Source organism: Oreochromis aureus, linkage group 10 (genome assembly GCF_013358895.1).
Source record: "Oreochromis aureus strain Israel breed Guangdong linkage group 10, ZZ_aureus, whole genome shotgun sequence".
NCBI classification, from domain to species: Eukaryota; Metazoa; Chordata; class Actinopteri; order Cichliformes; family Cichlidae; genus Oreochromis; species Oreochromis aureus.
In genome coordinates this window covers 8,738,572-8,751,930 of record NC_052951.1, presented here as the reverse complement: position 1 = coordinate 8,751,930, position 13,359 = coordinate 8,738,572, and the positions used below count along the sequence as shown (strand labels likewise).

General features: G+C 38.0%; 1 protein-coding gene across 1 annotated transcript; it reads right to left on the bottom strand.

The window, feature by feature from the left end:
• Positions 1–8,942: 8,942 nt before the first annotated feature.
• LOC116331915 (N-acetyllactosaminide beta-1,3-N-acetylglucosaminyltransferase 3-like) lies at positions 8,943–12,699 on the bottom strand. The gene is made up of 2 exons (XM_039618732.1): positions 12,668–12,699; positions 8,943–10,215 (listed from the first exon to the last, which is right to left on the bottom strand). The coding sequence occupies exons 1-2, from the start codon at positions 12,673–12,675 to the stop codon at positions 9,081–9,083; spliced, it is 1,143 nt and encodes a 380-aa protein (XP_039474666.1). The 5' UTR covers positions 12,676–12,699; the 3' UTR covers positions 8,943–9,080.
• Between the last annotated feature and the right edge of the window lie 660 nt (positions 12,700–13,359).

The window sequence follows — 13,359 nt, the reverse complement described above, 5'->3', positions numbered from 1 at the left end:
GTCTTGCTGTGCCGAGGCAGGGAAGGCGGACGCATCTGAGCGGCATCCGCAATCTCACCTCGTCGTCTTAAAGTCTGTGCTCTCTCTGCTGTTGTGTTGTTGTTGTTGGTATGTGACGGGCTGTGAGCTGGAAAACCTGTGTGTTTACAGCAACCGTATGTGAAAAGTAGTCAATGAAGAGATGTTGAAAAGCATGTTCATGCAAACATCATCGGGTCTGCTGTGGTATGTTTACAATCGGACTTCTGCTCCCGAACCTCTGCACAGCGTCTGCAGATCGGGCCTGTATGAAGTCACTTTCATCTTTACACAACTAAACCCTAACTAAATAATAGCACAAGAACGTCATATAGACACAAACTGCTATCAGTGGGGTGTTGATTTAAGATAATGATAAAGAAATTAAATCATTCAAGACTAAAATAACTGGATGAATTTTCTCTCTAAGTCAAAATAGTTGAGTGAGGTAATGTGAAGTGCAGATAGTAAAATCTAGGTGGAGCTAATTGTTCCTGTCCATGTTCTGACAGTAATACCTGTGAATAAGTTGTGCAACTGATACATTGAATACTTCCGTGAAGCTTGTCTTTTTTTCCTTCCAAAACAATTTTCATTTGTCTCTAGAACAAAAGGCAACAGAGTTACGGTCATTTAAGGAGAGAGGGAGTTTGTAAAATGGGCCCCCTGGCAAGCCTGTGGTAAATACAGGGTTAAAATAAAGGCTTCAAATAATTATTGTATTTGGGTAAAACCAAGACAGGAAAGTTTTTATTGTTGCTGTGTTCAGGTATTCATCACAATAAATCAATTGCAGATTAAAAAATGGTATGGAAATATAAATATTTTTTAAAAATTGGAAACAGCAACATTTTAAAGTGCAGGTATTTTAAAAGAGCTGGTCCAGATCGTGTTTCACTTTTAGCAGTTATGTTGATTCAATGTATACGCTTAACTGAAAGCCTAGAACTAATTCTTGTTCTACTGACACTGTGGAAAGTGGAGATCACATACATAAATATCATCTTCTATAATCTAAAAGTCCAGCAAACTAAATTACAGTGGCCTGCAAAAGTATTCGGCCCCCTTGAACTTTCCCACATTTTGTCACATTACAGCCACAAACATGAATCAGTTTTATTGGAATTCCACATGAAAGACCAATACAAAGTGATGTACACGTGAGAAGTGGAACAAAAATCATACATGATTCCAAACATTTTTTACAAATAAATAACTGCAAAGTGGGGTGTGCGTAATTATTCAGCCCCCTTTGGTCTGAGTGCAGTCAGTTGCCCATAGACATTGCCTGATGAGTGCTAATGACTAAATAGAGTGCACCTCTGTGTAATCTAATGTCAGTACAAATACAGCTGCTCTGTGACGGCCTCAGAGGTTGTCTAAGAGAATACTGGGAACAACACCACCATGAAGTCCAAAGAACACACCAGACAGGTCAGGGATAAAGTTATTGAGAAATTTAAAGCAGGCTTAGGTTACAAAAAGATTTCCCAAGCCTTGAACATCCCACGGAGCACTGTTCAAGCGATCATTCAGAAATGGAAGGAGTATGGCACAACTGTAAACCTACCAAGACAAGGCTGTCCACCTAAACTCACAGGCCGAACAAGGAGAGCGCTGATCAGAAATGCAGCCAAGAGGCCCATGGTGACTCTGGACAAGCTGCAGAGATCTACAGCTCAGGTGGGGGAATCTGTCCATAGGACAACTATTAGTCATGCACTGCACAAAGGTGGCCTTTATGGAAGAGTGGCAAGAAGAAAGCCATCATTAACAGAAAACCATAAGAAGTCCCGTTTGCAGTTTGCCACAAGCCATGTGGGGTACACAGCAAACATATGGAAGAAGGTGCTCTGGTCAGATGAGACCAAAATGGAACTTTTTGGCCAAAATGCAAAATGCTATGTGTGGCGGAAAACTAACACTGCATATCACTCTGAACACACCATCCCCACTGTCAAATATGGTGGTGGCAGCATCATACTCTGGGGGTGCTTCTCTTCAGCAGGGACAGGGAAGCTGGTCAGAGTTAATGGGAAGATGGATGGAGCCAAATACAGGGCAATCTCGGAAGAAAACCTCTTGGAGTCTGCAAAAGACTTGAGACTGGGGCGGAGGTTCACCTTCCAGCAGGACAACGACCCTAAACATAAAGCCAAGGCAACAATGGAATGGTTTAAAACAAAACATATCCATGTGTTAGAATGGCCCAGTCAAAGTCCAGATCTAAATCCAATCGAGAATCTGTGGTAAGATCTGAAAACTGCTGTTCACAAACGCTGCCCATCTAATCTGACTGAGCTGGAGCTGTTTTGCAAGGAAGAATGGGCAAGGATTTCAGTCTCTAGATGTGCAAAGCTGGTAGACCTAAATACCCTAAAAGACTGGCAGCTGTAATTGCCGCAAAAAGTGGTTCTACAAAGTACTGACTCAGGGGGCTGAATAATTACGCACACCCCACTTTGCAGTTATTTATTTGTAAAAAATGTTTGGAATCATGTATGATTTTCGTTCCACTTCTCACGTGTACACCACTTTGTATTTGTCTTTCACGTGGAATTCCAACAAAATTGATTCATGTTTGTGGCTGTAATGTGACAAAATGTGGAAAAGTTCAAGGGGGCCGAATACTTTTGCAAGCCACTGTATAATGGCTCTTCTTCTTCTTTAGGGGTCACCACAGGAGATCTCAGCCTTTATCTCGACCTAAACCAGTAAAAACAGAAAGAAAATCTCATAAAACAATACTATCAGTCATTGACTGGCCTTCTCAGAGCCCAGATCTCAACATTTTTAAAGCAGTGGGATCACCTTTAAGGTGAACAGCACAAAGCCAACATCCAAAGAAGACTTTGAATATCATTCAAGAGCACTGGGTAACTGTTCAGAATTATATTGAATTGAATTGAAATGAAATGTGAAAACTACTGACTGTAAAGACTGCTTACTACCATTCAGTCCAGCTCACCTGTGATAATTACCTCACCTGCTGACAATCCTGTGCCTGGCTACTGCTTAAGAAGAAGGAAGACCTTCATTTGATGCTCCACTGTTGTGCAGGAAAAAGTCAGTGTTTTTGGCAACTCTTACCTGACTCTTTGGGGTGTTGCTCATTAGTGATGGCCAGATGAAACCTCAGGAAGCTTTGAAGCTTTCCATCCAATTGGTTCAAAACGAATTTCACTTCCGAAAATTCTTGTCCACAGAAACTCTCCTCCTGGTCAAAGCCTTTGAGTGAATGGGTTAAATGCAGAGAGTAATTGCCCCATGGGGATCAATAAAGTATACATTACATTATATTAAATGGGAAAAATGAGTGCCTAGAATAGAAATAAAAACACCTTAATCTAATTTCTTTGTCATTCATTCATTCATTCATTCATTCATTCATTCATCTAATTTGTTTGTGAGTAATGTGTGAGTAATTAGTGTGAATGCTTGTCCAGTTTAAGTTTCATGATGTTTTTTCAGCTCTCAGAGTTTATAATGGGTGTGTATGATTTTACCAACTCAAAGAGGTTAATCTTAAAATCTTTTTTAAACTCGCTGTCCTCTTTCACCCAATGTGTTTACTATTGTCCTAGGTGTTTACTATGGTTCTTTCATAAATGTCACCAATGCACAGCCTCCTCCCTCCAACTCTTCCATAGACTCTAATGTTAAAATGGCTCAGAAGGTTCGTTTGAAAATCAGAAGTACAGGCTGTCTTTACATGTCACCACGTCCATATATTAAACTCTACAGGCATGAAAACTGAAAATTCAGTAGACTAGACATTGCTGTCGCTCACGGTGAAAGAATTTTGTCAATACGACCTATACTTTTCATTTGGGAAGGATTTGTTTGGGCCTGACTTTTCTATTCATTTTAAGCAGCAAAAGTGAGGTGCATGTCTGTGTGCGTGTGTATGGAGCCATTGGGTGCAGTCACTATATTCAATTCAATTCAATTTTATTTATATAGCGCCAAATCACAACAAAAGTCGCCTCAAGGCGCTTTATATTGTACAGTAGATAGCACAATAATAAATACAGAGAAAACCCAACAATCATATGACCCCCTATGAGCAAGCACTTTGGCGACAGTGGGAAGGAAAACTCCCTTTAACAGGAAGAAACCTCCGCAGAACCAGGCTCAGGGAGGGGCGGCCATCTGCTGCGACCGGTTGGGGTGAAAGAAGAAAAACAGGATAAAGACATGCTGTGGAAGAGAGACAGAGATTAATAACAGATATGATTCGATGCAGAGAGGTGTATTAACACATAGTGAGTGAGAAAGGTGACTGGAAGGGAAAAACTCAATGCATCATGGGAATCCCCGGCAGCTCACGTCTATTGCAGCATAACTAAGGGAGGATTCAGGGTCACCTGGTCCAGCCCTAACTATATGCTTTAGCAAAAAGGAAAGTTTTAAGCCTAATCTTGAAAGTAGAGATAGTGTCTGTCTCCCGAATCCAAACTGGAAGCTGGTTCCACAGAAGAGGGGCCTGAAAACTGAAGGCTCTGCCTCCCATTCTACTTTTAAATACTCTAGGAACAACAAGTAAGCCTGCAGAGCGAGAGCGAAGTGCTCTAATGGGGTGATATGGTACTACAAGGTCATTAAGATAAGATGGGGCCTGATTATTTAAGACCTTGTATGTGAGGAGCAGGATTTTGAATTCAATTCTGGATTTAACAGGAAGCCAATGAAGGAAGCCAAAACAGGAGAAATATGCTCTCTCTTTCTAGTCCCTGTCAGTACCCTTGCTGCAGCATTTTGGATCAGCTGAAGGCTTTTCAGTGAGTTTTTAGACATCCTGATAATAAAGAATTACAGTAGTCCAGCCTGGAAGTAATAAATGCATGAACTAGTTTTTCAGCATCACTCTGAGACAGGATATTTCTAATTTTAGAGATGTTGCGCAAATGGAAGAAAGCAGTCTTACATATTTGTTTAATATGTGCATTGAAGGACATGTCCTGGTCAAAAATGACTCAAGTTCCTCACAGCATTACTGGAGGCCAAGGTAATGCCATCCAGAGTAAGAATCTGCTTAGATACCATATTTCTAAGATTTTCAGGGCCGAGTACAATAACCTCAGTTTTATCTGAATTAAGAAGCAGAAAGTTAGCGGCCATCCAGGTCTTTATGTCTTTAAGACATTCCTGCAGTTTAACTAATTGGTGTGTGTTACCTGGCTTCATGGATAGATAGAGCTGCGTGTCATCTGCATAGCAGTGAAAATTTATGCTATGTCTTCTAATGATGCTGCCTAAGGGAAGCATGTACAATGTAAATAGAATTGGTCCTAGCACTGAACCCTGTGGAACACCATAATTGACCTTAGTGGGTGAAGAGGACTCTCCATTTACTTGAACAAATTGGAGTCTATTAGATAGATATGATACAAACCACTGCAGTGCAGTACCTGTAATACCTACAGCATGTTCTAATCACTCTAATAGGATATTATGGTCAACAGTATCGAACGCAGCACTGAGGTCTAGCAGGACAAGCACAGAGATGAGTCCACTGTCAGAGGCCATAAGAAGATCATTTGTAACCTTCACTAAAGCTGTTTCTGTGCTGTGATGAGCTCTGAAACCTGACTGAAACGCTTCAAATAAGCCATTCCTCTGCAGATGATCTGTTAGCTGTTTGACAACTACTCTTTCAAGGATTTTTGATATGAAAGGAAGGTTGGAGATTGGCCTATAATTAGCTAAGACAGCTGGGTCTAGAGATGGCTTTTTAAGTAAAGGTTTAACTACAGCCACCTTGAAGGCCTGTGGTACATAGCCAATTATTAGAGATAGGTTGATCATATTTAAGATCGAAGAATTAATTAATGGCAGGACTTCTTTGAGCAGTTTTGTAGGAATGGGGTCTAAAAGACACGTTGATGAGGAATTAATTATTGAAGTTAACTCAGAAAGATCAATTGGAGAAAAAGAGTTTAACTTAACATTGATGGTACTAAAAGTAGCTGTAGATAATATTACATCTGTGGGATGATTATTGGTAATTTTTTCTCTAATGATAAAAATTTTATTTGTGAAGAAGTTCATGAAGTCATTACTAGTTAACGTTAAAGGGATTGTTGGCTCAGTAGAGCTCTGACTTTTGTCAGCCTGGCTACAGTGCTGAAGAGAAACCTGGGGTTGTTCTTATTTTCTTCAATCAGTGACGAATAGTAAGATGTTCTGGCTTTATGGAGGGCTTTCTTATAAAGTAGCAAACTATTTCTCCAGGCTAAATGATGATCCTCTAAATTTGTGACACACCATTTCCTCTCCAGCTTACGAGTTATCTGCTTTAGGCTACGTGTTTGAGAATTATACCACAGAGTCAGGTACTTCGGATTTGAGGCCTTAGTTTTCACAGGAGCTACAGTATCCAGAGTCGCACGCGTAGTGAGGAGGTAAAATTATTAACAAGATAATCGACCTCTGTTGGAGTAGCGTTCAGATAGCTGCTCTGCTCTATGTTGGTACAGGGCATTGAAGATGATAACAGTGGGTGGATTATATTCTTAAACTTAGTTACAGCACTTTCAGAAAGACATCTACTTTGATAAAGTCTACTCTCCGCTGCTGTGTAATCAATTATTGTAAATGTAAATAGCAACCAGGCTCACACCTGCCTGCCTAACGAGCTCTGTCTCTCACTCTGCCAAGATTCATCTTAAACACTTCTCTTTCAACTGCTGCTGTGTCCACAGTGTTTGCTCTACAGCCATCATTTTACCCTCAAAACGTCGCCATCGTTGTTCTCTTTCCAACACTGTGTCTTTCAAAGCTCAGAGATGTAAAGTTTTTAAACTGTGTGGATCCAAGTGGCGGGATCACATTTTAGTCATTCAGTGATTCAAAGAATATGAACTTTTAATATTCATTCAGATGTTTTCTGACTCTAAATTTTCTTTTCTCATTACTTAGGTTTTTCTAATTTACAATTAAAACATTTTCAGCTATTTTCCAACTTCTTCTCTGTGCTTGTCAGCTTTTAGCAGTTCAGCTTTTTTGTTTTCAGGTGCAAATTTCTGTATTTGTCATCTCATTCAACATTTTTAACTTAAAATTACGCAATTAATTCATTTCAGTGAATACATTCAGATTCAAGCATTCACACTGCAGTTTCTTCAGAAAATGCACTTTCTAGTTTTCTTTTCCGTACGTTTTTTGGCATCTAACTCCTTCAAAACCATTCAACTTAGAAAAACCATTCAAACACCGTTAGATTCCTCTTCTTTTAGACATGACTGCTTCTACTTTTCTCATTTTTAACATTTATATTTTTAAAATTATTCAACTTTTTTCAACAAAAATTTCCCATGTATTTCAATGGGGAGACCCTTCAAATTCTCCTTCAACTTACTCCTCTTTCAACTCTAACTACTTCCACATACGTTGACATAGAGCCACCATTCAAACTTTAAAACGAAGCCAAGACATTGAACTATTCAACTTGTATTTATCTTTTCAATATCTATTATACTTTTTCTTCAGTTCCAGTTTAAGTTTCATCCTTTTTTTCAGCCATTTCAGAGTTTATAATGGGTGTGTATGGGACGGAATGTTGCTGCTAGAGTGAAACAGCTCAACTGCTAGAGTGAGAGGAGGGGGGGGGGATTAATCTTGAAATCTTCTCTTTAAACTGCTGCTGTGTCCACAGCGTTTGCTCTACAGGTATGATTTTACCCTCAAAACGTAGCCATCGCTGTCCTCTTTCATCAAATGTGTTTATTATTGCAATAGGTGTTATGGTTCTTTCATAAATGTCACCAATGCACAGCCTCGTCCCTCCAACTCTTCCATAGACTCTAATGTTAAAATGGCTCAGAAAGTTTGTCTGAAAATCAGAAGTACAGGCTGTCTTTACACTGTCACCACATCCATATAATAAACTCCACAGGCATGAAAACTGAGAATTTGGTAGACTAGACATTGCTGTCGCTCATGGTGAAAGAATTTTGTCAATACGACTTGTACTTTTCATTTGGGAACGATTTGTTTCGGGCTGACTTTTCTGTTCATTTTAAGCAGCAAAAGTGAGGTGCATGTCTGTGTGCGTGTGTATGGAGCCACTGGGTGCAGTCACTATAGCAACCAGGCTCACATCTGCCTGCCTAACGAGCTCTCTCTCACTCTGCCAAGATTCATCTTAAACACTTCTCTTTCAACTGCTGCTGTGTCCACAGTGTTTGCTCTACAACCATCATTTTACCCTCAAAACGTCGCCATCGTTGTTCTCTTTCCAACAGTGTGTCTTTAAAAGCTCAGAGATGTAAACTTTGCAAACTGTGTGGATCCAAGTGGAGGGATCACATTTTAGTCATTCAGTGACTCAAAGAATATGAACTTTTAATATTCATTCAGATGTTTTCTGACTCTAAATTGTATTTTCTCATTTCTTAGGTTTTTCTAATTTACATTTAAAACATTTTCAGCTATTTTCCAATTTCTTCTGTGTGAATGTCAGCTATCATAAGTTCTGCACTTTTGTTTTCAGGTTAAAATTTCTGTATTTTCATCTCATTCAAAATTTACAATTTCCACAATGTGCACAAAATAACTTCATAACTGAAGGATACAGTGATTTTGAAATATTTGTAAGTATATGCAGTTTTACTGTCCCGTTACCAAGCATTATGTTAATTATATAATGTAATTTTTCATTCACTCACTTTAAAGCACACACTTATTAACTTTAATTTGTAAATTTTCTCTTCTTGCCACTTGTAACCAGGAAGTATTTGATTAAACCCTGTATGCAGTGAATAATTACCCTCTTGTTTATGAGTTATATTCAGATACATCATAAGGCTTTGAGTGTAACAGACTATTGCACCTTGCCACATAAGTCCACACAATTATGTACAACCCCAGTTTAAAAAACTCAATAACACTTAAAGAAATGACAAAAAACTTTGTAGGTTTTAAAAGGGATCATTGAAGCAAAATAGTTTCTTTTGGTTGAGCCTGTATTATCCACACTGACATTTTATTGTATATGTATAGCAAATAAAGTAGAAATGAGTCATCAGCATCAATGAGTACAGAGAAAGTCATGATTTTTTTTAGCCACTAGCAAAGCATTTCAGATTAGGGTCATGTATCTTGTTCCACATGTAGTACATTTTTGCTGAAAGGAATCTGTGAACAAGTAGAGTTCCTCTATAATAACAAGGGTCATAGTCATCAGCTGTAGTGGAAGGAACGTGAAGTCCATTTATCCTCACTGCACCATGTGACTCTGGGGAAAGTCCTGCTTTGGCCAAACACATTCCTAAGTAAACATCATCAATGGGAAGAACAGTGATAGAGTGGGACATATTGTATATAACCAAAGCTGTGTAGCCAGATAAAATGTAACCCCCACCACTACAGTAAGGAGGATATGAGTTTGACTCATACACCTGAACTGGAACATAATATTTACTCCAGCTTTCTCGAATAGGGCCAACATATCGGATCACCCAGCCAGTAAAGAGGTGTTTCCGTCCATCATTGTCCTTAAGTTGTAGTAGATAGTCAACCATGTTGTCTGTGTTGACAAAGACATCATCATCGCCGTTTAGCAGGAAGCGAACATGTGGACAGTTTCTCTCCATCCATTCAAGAAAGAGTATTTGCTTCAAGGTGAGGTTGAAGAATGAGTCATTAAAGTCCCACTGAAGAATATCATTGTTCTCACGTTGCTCTAGTTTAAGGAGTGTGTTCAGTCTCTTTTTCTCAAAACCAACACCCGTTGTTCCTGAGATAAAAAACCTTCGGATCCACACACCATTGTGCAATCTCTCCTTAGCCCAGGTTTTGCGCAGTACTTCTCGGCGGTCGTAGTTCACAGGAGAGCTTTTAATGACCAGCAAAAGAAAAACATCCGAGGACCCTTCAGCTCCTCCACACTTATCAGGAATGTCCAGCAGCATGGGGAAATGTCGACAGTGGCGATAGTACAGAAAGTCTTTTATATGATCAGGAAGAGCACTGAAGTTCTTAATGCTAGCAACAGACATGTTTTGTTGACATCTTGACCAGGAAAAATGATGAGTTGGAGTGATTTGGGGTGGCTTAATGACATGATCTCTCCTGATTTCTTCAAGAAGTGAATCTTGGGAGTCTGCCATATTTTTACAGAAAATAGCAACGGTCAGGAGAAAGCCAGTCACCACCAGCAAGCTGCTTGCTCCTAAGATGGTCTGTTTTAAAAATCTGTAATCACAAAATATTTCTTATTAGAAATAACATTAAAAAGATAAGAGTGCATTAAATGTGTGTATTATATTACTATCTATTACTTTGTAGACACTTAGGTTGTAAGAATCTGAATCTAAATGGAGAGATGCCAAACTGTTTCGTTGATCTATTCTATTCTATTCTATTCTATTCTATTCTATTCTATTCTATTCTAAAAGATTTGAGCTGGAGCTATAATTTGCATGGAAAGCAAAGTTTTGAAATGTTTAAAAATCAGCATTGTATTTGTCTTTTTCAAAGTTCTAAAGCTTTCCATTAACAAGTTTTCTTAATTTTCAGTGTTTTGTCACTTCACAGGTATTCTAAACAAAAGAAAGATGGTTAGAGATTGTTTTAGCACACACAAAAAAGACTAAACAGAAGTAAAACTTTGTTGTATGCAAAAAAACAAGAAAAGGAGACAAAATATTTTCTTGCAAAAACCTTACAAGTAGGCGCGGTTTCTTGGAACCAAATTATCTACAGAATAACCGAAAGATGCCACTGGCAGCGGTGTTCTAAATAACACACACACACACACACACACACACACATACAGAGACACTCCCAGTCATGCTCAATTACTGGAGAAAGAAGGTTTCTGTTGAGAAATATTTCAAAACTGCATGCTTTGGTTCTACTGTTGAATCAAATCAGGTTTTACTTGCTTGACATTTGTGCTAGTCCTTTCCAAATTAAGGTAATGGGTAATGGCAGGTTAAGCGGAACACAGCTCAGGCAAAAAGCAAGCAAAAACTCAGTTGTAGGAGGAGTTTGGTGAGGCCATGGAAAATATGTAAATTCTTTTACATACACTCATCATACACACGTCATGGTAATTTGGGTAGGTGGTGGTTAATTATTTCTTTGAAATGTTTGTTTTCCACTGTACAGCATGTATATTTAAGAAAACTAGAATTGGGTCAACAAGTTTGAATCTATTTTGGATTGTCTCCAGTTTATTTAGGGTTTAAAATTGTACATATCTCATATTTGACCACTCTTTTTTGCAGAATTGGTGTAGTTCACTTTAACTTGTCTAGGATGGACCTAACTTTTAAAGCGGTTCAAAAAGGGGTGAAATCAGCGTTTCAGGAAGAGCATTCAAGAAGCCTAATGTTTGCCTATTTTAACCATTCCAAAACCAGTTCTTATGTGTCTTGGATCATGGAACACCTTGTTGGAACCACATTTCAACCGTCTAATGGTTGACTTCAAATGAAATTAAAGAGCTTGGAGGAAGTCCTCCTTTTTTGTTGTTCCTTCCACTGTACAATTTACAAAAATGACCAGCAGTTAAGCCCCAGAGTATGATGCCACCACCACCATGCGTGACAGCTGGTAAAAAGAGAAAAGACATTTGTGTACCTACAGCAAATAGAATGAGAAACTATTAACATTTTAAAAGAATAAAATCCTTCCTATTTTGCATTTCTAGTTCCAGTTTTTGTTTTACTTTTAGCAGCTATAATAACATAACTATATCAGCTGAAACCAAACAATTAACTACCCCAAGAACCTCAGACTAAAAGCATTTAAACAAATAAATATTAAATAAAAAAAACACTAAAGCAAAAAGAAGATTATATAACAGAGCTTCTAAAATTCCTAACACCCCTGACTCACTGTGCTGCCATTTCACCTTCTAATGCTCTGACTTTTCAGAGCCTTTCAAATGATCAAGCATTTAAGTTTTTACCTTTCAGATTAAACACAAAACTCTGCACACTTCAAACAAATGACACGAGTCATATTAGCTATTTACTCCATAAGCTGTTTCCTTGTTTGCCTTGAAATCACCCTATAATTATAGAAAGTATACAGGCATTTAAGACTCAGCGACGGAATGTGACACGATATCTTTGTCGTTACAAGGAATGTTCTCTTTTTGTTCTATGGACAAATATGTCTATGAATCACATATATATGTACATATATGTATCAACAAATGAGTAAAAACTTGTTTGTACACTATCACATAATGTGAAGTAGTGTTAAAAATATTTAAGAAAAACAATGGACTTAGCTGACTTCTTAAACAAAGAAAGGTATCATAAATGATATCTCAAGCACAAACCAGCTTTTCTGATTTCTTACAGAGTAGTTTGAGGTTGTTTTTTCTTTTATGTGTGTGCAAAAAGACTGAAAATGACATCACCTAATTATTAGAATATTAAAAGGAGTATTAATAAATATTCTTGTGATAAAATTTGAAACAAAATGAACAATATAAAATTGTTTTTAGTTTGTTTTGTTTTTACTTATTCTTAAATTTTCTCTTTTACTCTCTCTTTCGCTTTTTTGCTGTGTGTGTGTGTGTGTGTGTGTGTGTGTGTGTGTGTGTGTGTGTGTGTGTGTGTGTGTGTGTGTGTGTGTGTGTGTGTGTGTGTGTGTGTGTGTGTGTGAATGTGTAGAAGACAGCAGTTACCTTAACATACTGGTAGATGAGCTCACTTGGTAAGTATCCCTCAGGTAGTCAACAGAAAATGTGTGCAGATAAGAAACAGCTCCTAACTGAAGCCTGCAAGTATTTAGACTGGGTGTAGTCTTTGAGACCAACCCTAAACCCAAGTAAAACCATTCTTCTAAAATATATTTTTGTTATTATTTGATGTAGAATAAAATATATTTAAATAATACAAAGACACCTGTCATACCTTGGTGGTATTATAAAGCTAAAAGTTTGTGTTAGAGAGACGCAATCCAGGTAGCATTCTACAGCTTCTACGCAGAGACTGTCCAAGGTAAAACAAAAAGAGATCTCTCAATTTTAACACATGGCTTGCTTGTGTTTCAGCTTAAATTTCTACGTTTTAACTGGGATGGGATTGGGAACTACAATATTAATGTGATCAATATAACCACTATTCAACCATATAAAGAAATCCCCTTTCTCATGAAAAAGGCTTGTTTGTCCTATTAGGTCTCTTCAAACAGGACACACATTTTTTTAAGGTCTAAAAATCACAAATGTAAAAATCATATGTATTATGAAAATACAGTATGTGTTTTATTCCATGACACCAAGTTACCTTTCAATAAGTTCTTTCACAATAACTTAAACTGAATGTCGCTTAAAAGAATCGAAATGAAACTACTCCGTGTGAGGCATTCTTATGC